The sequence below is a fragment of the Primulina eburnea genome, chromosome 16, assembly GCF_022965805.1.
Source record: "Primulina eburnea isolate SZY01 chromosome 16, ASM2296580v1, whole genome shotgun sequence".
NCBI lineage: Eukaryota > Viridiplantae > Streptophyta > Magnoliopsida > Lamiales > Gesneriaceae > Primulina > Primulina eburnea.
In genome coordinates, this window is record NC_133116.1 from 8355207 (window position 1) to 8364069 (window position 8863).

Here is an 8863-nt window from a genome sequence, read left to right on the forward strand (position 1 = left end):
CCAAAACTGGTCCGACTCTTCTTCCTCGACCTGTTCTTCTGATTTATCTTCAGATTTATCTGGGAAGGGTTGTAAGGGGTGAGTATTTGGGGAAATACTCAGCAAGTGGGGGCCGTTCGAGTACATAACAACATGCATAAAATTAGAAATACATACACACACACACACCATGCATTTTTTTGACTCATACCACGTTCGTATTCTTGACCTGACACTGAGATTCCTCTACTTTCAATGGTTTACTGACGTCAGTCCCTAATTTTTATTCCTCTAAGGTGGCGAGGCCGAATCGGTTATATCCCCACCGTATGAGGGTCATATCATAGTTGGGATTCCCTCCCATATCCAGTTGGATCCTCACAGTGTCAACATAAAACTTATGCACAAATCATAACCAGAAGGGGTAGAAAAGAATTGTACTTGACCGAATTTTTTATAAAACCGAAAATGCATCACACGAAAATTCAACATTTAAAACAAGCCCACTTACCTTAAACTTCTTGAAGAAAAACGTGAAAACTCTGGGGGCTGGACTGCGGCAGCGCTTCGCTGTGCTCGAAAATCCTAAGGAACTAGGGGAGGGGAATTCTCGAAAATATGAGAGTAAAAATGGTGTGATTTTCGAGACACTGAGCCCTCCTATTTATAGGGGTTGGCTGCTATCCTGATCGTGTACCAAATCGCGTTTGATTCTGAATCAAATCTTTATCTAAAATCGTGATCAAATCTACATTTATTCTTTATCCTAAATATATATATATATATATATACCAATATATATATTACCTTGGTATATATATATATATATATATAGTATATATATATATATATATACCAAGGTATATATATATATATATATATATATATATATACCAAGGTAATTTTCGAAATTATGCCTTGCCCAGTGTGCAAAATTTCGACTTTTGTGTCTAATTCCCAATATTCGGTAGATTTTTGACTTCATAAAATAATAAAAATTATATTTCTTAATTCCCACAAATTTTCTTACTTAAATCCGAAATTATTAGTATTTTTCCACAAATAAGATTTTGATCATTTTCCTAAAATTCTGGTAGTTATATTTTTTCCCAGTCTGTATTTATCGCGTAGACTTCTAATGATTTTCGAAAATCCCTAATAATCCTTCCAATATTTCGAAAATCCCATGATAAAATCCTCAAGATTTGATTGGGTTATCTTCTTGCTTAAATCTTTATCCAGGTGTATCAAATCTTAGATCTATATCCGGTAAAATTCTGCATAACTCAAAAAAAAAATACACACGATATTATTTAAATTCTTGAGGAAAATATTGTACTTGGAAGAATTATCCAATCTAAAAATTACAACTACTATCACGATAAAATCGAGATCTCGAATTTTACATCGTACATCAAATACCATATATTTAATTACACGACATAACTTATTTATAATTGTAATTTTTATCACACGTCTACCACGTACCAAAAAATACCTCAATTCGATACGGAATGATGGATAATTAGATCCAAATGTTTTGAAATATTATAAATGCATTTTGCCCAAAGCTATCAATTTTTAACATCTTTACACACAACTTGAAATGGAAGATCAATATACTTGTACTATTTATTAATTATATATCAGCGATCACATAGCACAAGAAGAGCACCTTTAAGAGCAAAAAAGGCTCATCCACGAAGAAGTCTGGTAGACGGGCGATTTGTCACGTCCCAAGCCCAGGTCCGCGCCTACGTGACTAGACAATGAGCTCTTATATCAACTATTTCGTATTCATTCTCTATTACGAAAATGATTAACTCAAGTTGCTATAAAAGTCCACTGTCGCCTATTATAAACTTATTTTAATTCTTTAAATTTTACCATGTGGAACAAAGAGATATCACACGATTCACGATGGAGCGATTGGATATGCACAAGTGAGCGTCACCTTCTTGTCCAAAACAACTGATCATCACAGATTGAGTTACTCCTAATTCATAAACGAGAAGCACTCGATCGGTATATTTGCCAACCATTGGAAAGGAAGTATATTAAATTATCCGACCTGTTTGAGTCTGTCCTGTTTTAAGGTGGCATTGTTTATTCTTCAACAACAGTAGCTGTAACCGTACGTACTTAAAATCAGTGCGATGAACGAGTGGCGGTAACTTGCCAGGGCCACACTCACAATATTATTGCATCAAAGGAATCTAGGAGTAAATGGAATCCAACAGCTACTGCTGAATTATGAAAGACTGATTGCACATAAAAAAAAAAAACAGTCGCCTGTAAAGTTGCTGCAACAACCTTGTCCTAAATGTACAAAATCTTGAACTGAACCAAGACTCGAGTTAAATCGAAAAACAGAGGCTTACCGATCATTCTGGACATGATTTTAGCCACCCTGTGTTGGCACCTTGCACATCGGATATCCGCCAAGAAAACCACTTCTTGGACCTAATCATAACGAAAGAAAAGGATAAGAGATGGGCGTTGTCGTGTTCATTATTTTGAAGTGGAAAGTAGCAGGGATAGAACCAGAGAGTGTACGCTTAGAAGAACGGCAAAACGGGGATGAATTGCAGATAAAACTCACAGGAGGTATAACTAAAGACTCGATGGCTGCAACTTGCAAGGGTGCTGGTTTGTGGGCAAGGGCCGTTCTTAGACGCAGGGGCAACAAGCTCATTCTTTTGCCAACCAAACATTATTTTACTTCTTCCATAATATTCAGTAACCAAGAATGACAAAACAGGAAGTTTTAAGTCGAGAGTGAAAATGATTTACCAACATTTACTTAACCAAAGTGACAGGACCATGCTATCTTGTTTTAATTTACTTATGAATGAAAACTGTGCTTGTGAAATGGTGAAGTCTGAGCTGACAAAGACGCTTTTAATCCTCCGGCAAGCAGCCCCCACACCACCTTGAACTTGCTTTACATGCAAAAATCGTAATAAGATTGCTTCTAAGACTAAAACTAGCAATTGCAATACTAATTCGTTGGAATAGTTCAACAAAGTCAAATTCAATTGTTATGAAAAATGAAATCAGCAGACTATGGAGGGGGCTTTATCTGTTTATATTTTGCTCTTTTTATTTTTGAATAATAAAAAATTATTTCTAGATCACAATCAATAGCATTTATAAAATATGCAAAGCTTTGACAAAACCAACTCCTGAAGACTTATACATGAAGTCAAACCAAACACAATGGCAAACAGATTCCTATTGGTAATTTATATTTGTTCTATTATAACATTTTGAAAATATAGGATGACTGAATGCACAATGAACCTTACAAATTTAACTAATAAATAGGTATATATTGAGTCCCAAATGAAACAATACAGAACTTACTAAAACCCACCACCAAAGAGTGAGAATGGATATGGTGGTGTTACACTACCATTCTCCCCACCATCTAGTTCTTCGGGAAAACCCGTGAACACTCCGCCCCCGTAATTATACCCAAAATCATTATTTAAAAGCGAGGAAACCGCATCGGAACCACCACTTAACGAACTAGGAAAAGTGGCATCATGATGTTCTTGACTAATTATGGGCAACGAACTAGGAAAAGTGGCATCATGATGTTCTTGACTAATTATGGGCAAATGATTTGACTCTTCAGGGTACGACATCACGAGGCAATCTGAAGAAGAGATTGGTCCTGTCTCCTTCATTGTATTACCTTCATGATCTTCTTCACTATTGATTGATGAACTTGGCATACCCATTTCTGACGAATTCGAAGAATTTGCAGAGATCAAAACCTTCCTCTTCCTTTCATTGTTTCCATATGTCACCTGTTTCAATTTCTCTTTCTCAAGCATCATTCGAGGTAGTACCCCTGGGTCTTCCACTACTTTGTTCAAGAAAGTCATCATTTGTTGAGGTCTTCTCTCGGTCGCCTCAAGCCTCCGGTTCATGCTTTGGAGCTCTTGTTCTAAACTCATCTGCTCTTGCTGTAATCGTGTGATCTCCAATGCGAGCTCCTCCTCTTCACCATCTTCATTTTTGTGATGTGACGAGAAGTTTTTACTGCTGTGCTTTCTCCGGACAATGTTGCTCAATAGCTGCGTTTGCCCACGTAAGAACCATTCATTTGCGAACTCCCACCTATCAGGATCAACCTTTCTAAAACCCTGTGGAAATTAAATACAAAAATGAAAAAAATTTGGCCCAAAAATACAAAATGACAAAACAGCAACAAAAGCTCTGGAAAAAGTTAATGGCAAATCAAGTATTCAAGGTTTCGATATATATATATATGTTTTTACACAAAGCTATTTCTGTAAAGAAGGTTGGTGTCACCATAAATATACACCAGTTTACTGAAAAACATTCCCACTTCACTTTATGTTAGTTCTCGAGACTCCACTTCCTTGTTTCGCCGGTCGTTTGGCTCCAGTCCTATAATATCTCGAGTTAAAAATAGTTATATCATGCATATCTTTCAATTTATTACAATCATATTATAAATCATTTCATCGTCTCTTCCCACGAGTCATACAGTGTCTTATACACGTGAATTCAAAAATTATAACAGTAAGGAAAATCACAGGGACAGAGTGCTCAAAGCTCTGAAATTTTAACCAAAAACAAGGGAAACCCACAGAGAGTATAGTTACTTGTGGATTCAGTTGGGGTGTACTTGTGTGATTCACCATAGTAAGGCAAGGGTCTGAGAATCGAATCTTGTGACTCGAGATGGACACTGGACGTGCTTCCCATAAAATGCATCCAACCCAACTCGACCTGGATTGGTTTTTATGTCAATCAAGACAGACAACTCATTTTAATCTCCAAGTTGACATACATGCGATAGAGCTCATCTTTTCTGCAAATTAACATCTATCCCTTTGTTTATAACCATATTTATTTTAGTTTTCTTCAAATGATAGAGAAAAGTCCCTTTTTATATCTCTTACCAGGTCACAGACTAGAGAAACAGCTCGATAAACAAGAAGTATCTAACCAAAGTTTAAAAAAATTCAAATTTCGTACAACACTTTTCTAAAACAGATCCAAGTTCAAGAAGGACAAAGTGTTAATTCTTCTTTCCTTCTACTCCGAATAGCAAAACACCAAAGTTTTAAATCCCTTTCCTACTCAGAATACCTCCACTTTGAACACAAGAACACCCATAATTTCTTTTAAGAAATAGACAAAATCCCAAATACAAAACACAAAAAAAAACTAAAAAAAACTTCTAAGCTATAAATGTCCATTAAAAAAAAAACAATATGGATAAATAATTCCACCGAATTCATACCAAATGCAAAAAATGAAATCTGAACGGCATTATTCAATCAACTACTCACATAGGTATTGAGCTGGCGCAAGAAGCTGGAGAAGTTGTTGTGCTTGAAATACACCGGCAAAATCCTCTGCGAAAAATCCAATGGCTCCAAAACGATGAAACTATTATAGCCATCCCCCCATGTTATTAAACCATTCGTCGTCGCGTCGTTCACCATCTGATAAGTCTTAGTCACAAATGGCGCAGCCACACCATTGCTATGGCTGTTACCACTATGACCCTCCATTCCATGCATAAATTCCTCAACTTCAATCCCACCAAAAAGGGATTTTCAAGAATCAAAAGGAACCCGAAAAAAGAAACAATTTCTGCAAAACAACAGGAGAATAGAAAGATGGGTTCGATATCAAATGGTCACAGGACACCGTGATATAAAGTGGAGAGCTCGGGGGCATGGGTCAGCCCGGGCAGGGGATTCTATGATGCCAGAAAGCGGCACGTGGAGCTCACAGGAATGGCCAAATTGGATTGATATTTATGGGGATGAGAAATGGCATTCTTGCCTTTTTTTTATATATATTATATACATTATATTTGAATTGCTATATTATTAAAAAAATTTTAAAAAAGTACATAGTTATTACTGCCGACGATATTTGTAAAACTTTTGTATATTCATATTTTGAGAAATGAGATACGAAAAATGAATAAATATTTTATACATTTTGTCACAACTAAACAGAAAAAATGCCGTTGTATACAATTTTTTTTAAAAAAAAATTGTTAAATTTTTTTCTCTAACCAAAACAAGTTTCCTAAAATATTGGAACCAACGTTGAATATTCGTTTTAATTTTAACACTTTTATTTCTCATTTTTATTAATAAAAAAGAACGCAAAGCCTTTAGATTTCACCTGCCCGAATCTAGTTAGACTATTTTTCAGAGTTACTTACGTGTTTTCCGTTGAATGAAACAATTGTATCCTTGTCATCCTTTTACAGTTGTCATGGTGACCATGACAATATGACATAGTGACACGATTTGACTGCGGTTAGATTCGACCAATATGCTATGTAATTCTATATTTCTATTTTTCAGTGATACAATTTTTATTTATGGATTAAAAAAATCTACACTTCTTTGGTCAAATCAACTCAACGACGTCGTGATTAATTTTTATTTTTATTTTTATTTTTTGAAAATATATCACGATGAAACCTATATCATGAATACTAAAATAGAATATTATCTTATTTAATTAAATAATACATATTTTTAAATACAATTACTTACGCGTTGTCGTTCGTCATCCAAATGATGAATCACCATATTGGATGTAACGCTCAACTAAGAAGCATACACGTTTGGCTTAATTTAATAATTTGAATAAATCGATAATTTTTTTTAAAAAAAAAAAAAGAGAGAGAGAGGGGGCCATTGGATGAATTTATAGTGCTAGCTAGGTTTCCATTTGGCAGCTAAAAAGTCGTTTGTTATACGAAACTTACTTGTAAGAACTCCTATTATTAATAAATAGATATTATATGAGTCTAAAAGCGAAAATTAATTAATCAAAATGTACAGATATTAGTTACAAAATGCAGTATTCGAGATACTAAGCATAACAAATATCCGAGCTCAAATAATTTAATTACTTTTGCTCGAATTAGAGTTCGATTTCAAGTTCGGCTCGATAGGCAATAAAGAAACTGAAAATTATGGTAAAATTTATGAGAAATGACTTACTCAAGTCATACTCTTCGGTGACGATGTTCCTCATCAGCACTATCATCATCAACATCTTCCATGTTTTCACTTGCCTCAGCATCATCACTTTCTGCAATAAGCTCCAAAGAGTGTATTTGGTTGGTGTGATTAACCAATGATAAATAAATAATCATACTTTTATCTAATGTTTGGTTCAACTTTTAAGATATATTAATAATCCTTTTGACTTGGTTTAAAATCTAATTTTATGATTAATTGTTTGATTATTAATCTAATAAATTAGGTGGGATAAATAATCATCACACCACAATTGACCTTTTTCTCCTTCTCTTATTTCAAAACCCTACTCACACCATAAATTAATTCTAATAAATGTAAATTATATAAATATTTAATTATCTATCAAATTATTTTAAAAATATTTATAATTATTTTTAAAAAAAACAATAATATTATAATTATTACTAAACTTTATTTAATATTAACATTGAAAATATTATTACTATTTTAATTATTAAAGTAATTGTATATTCACATATTTATTTCTAATAAATATATTTAAATTAATTTTAATAAATGTAAATTATAATTACAAATATTTAATTAGCTATCCAATTATTTTAAGAATATATGTCTAATTAGTATTTGGAGCATTTTGGTCATTGCAATAAAATTTACAAATTAATCCATCATTTTAAAATCATGCCAAACACCATGTTATTTTTCCCTCATACTATTAATCTGTATATCTCATTTTTTAATCACTCTAATTATTAATCATTCACTTATCCTATCACACCAACCAAACACACCCAAAGAGTTTGAGTTGGAGCCAGAGGTATTAGATTTTCCTGGTCTATCGTCATAAATTTTCTGCTGCATCTAAGCGTCTGGTTCATCAATATGAGTGGAGATTTTCTTTAGAGCTTTCTCCACTTCCAATTTGAGTAGTAACTAGGCAAGTGACTCTTCTTCACCAGCAGCACTGCTCGGTCCCTCAGTAGCCACAAACTAGAGCTTTCTCCACTTCCAATTTGACTAGAAACTAGACCATTGAAAATTTAAAGGTCACGCAAACCACATGCACGCAGTTATTAAATTTCATGTGTATTTCAATTAATTGTTTTAATTGAATTAATTAATTATGATGTGCATATTTACATGTTTAAAATATACTTTTCTACATGGTTGCATTAAAATGTATTTTTAAAGGTTATTCGAGTTGCAATCGAGGAACGAAGACCGAGGGCTGAAAAATAAAAAATATTTTTATTAAATAATTGTTTTTAATTATTTAAAATATGATTAATGATTTTTCTTATTTTTGAAAATAAGAGGTTTAATTTTGAGGTGATTTTATACGCCGGGACGTAATTTTATCGGTGTTGGATTTTCAATAAAAATACGAATATATTGGCAATTCGGCTAATAAATTCACAAACTTTTCTAAACACAATATTTTAAGACAAAAACTTGTGTGAGACGGTCTCATGGGTCGTATTTGTGAGACGGATCTCTTATTTGGGTTATCCATGAAAAAGTATTACCTTTTATGCTAAGAGTATTACTTTTTATTGTGAATATGGGTAGAGTTGAACCGTCTCACAGATTAATATCCGTGAGACGGTCTCACATGAGACCCACTCATATTTTAATTAAACACTAATGGGTTAAATGGGTCTAATTAACATGGTTAATGGGCCTAAGCTAGCAATTAGAGTTTAGTTAGGCTTTTATTATTATTTAAAGTACAAAACCTAACCCTTAACCCTTTATTGTATACGCCCACTTCGCCTACAAACTCCAAACACTTTTCTTTCAATATACAACACACGCACACACAGAAGGATGAAGGGAAAATCATCAAGTTGCTTGAGTTTTCA

General features: G+C 33.6%; 1 protein-coding gene across 1 annotated transcript; it reads right to left on the bottom strand.

The window, feature by feature from the left end:
- Positions 1–1890: 1890 nt before the first annotated feature.
- Positions 1891–5745, bottom strand: LOC140817519 (heat stress transcription factor C-1b-like). The gene is made up of 4 exons (XM_073177245.1): positions 5313–5745; positions 3356–4133; positions 2361–2442; positions 1891–1975 (listed from the first exon to the last, which is right to left on the bottom strand). Exons 1-3 carry the CDS (start codon positions 5544–5546, stop codon positions 2381–2383), a joined length of 1074 nt encoding a protein of 357 aa, XP_073033346.1. The 5' UTR covers positions 5547–5745; the 3' UTR covers positions 1891–1975; positions 2361–2380.
- Between the last annotated feature and the right edge of the window lie 3118 nt (positions 5746–8863).

Excerpts from the sequence above, each read along its gene's own strand:
- LOC140817519 (XM_073177245.1), bottom strand. The coding sequence starts at position 5,546 with ATGCATGGAATGGAGGGTCATAGTGGTAACAGCCATAGCAATGGTGTG. Across the intron at positions 4,134-5,312 it reads TGCGCCAGCTCAATACCTAT|GGTTTTAGAAAGGTTGATCC; the intron begins GTGAGTAGTTGA and ends TAATTTCCACAG. Across the intron at positions 2,443-3,355 it reads TCCATTCTCACTCTTTGGTG|GTCCAAGAAGTGGTTTTCTT; the intron begins GTGGGTTTTAGT and ends CGTTATGATTAG.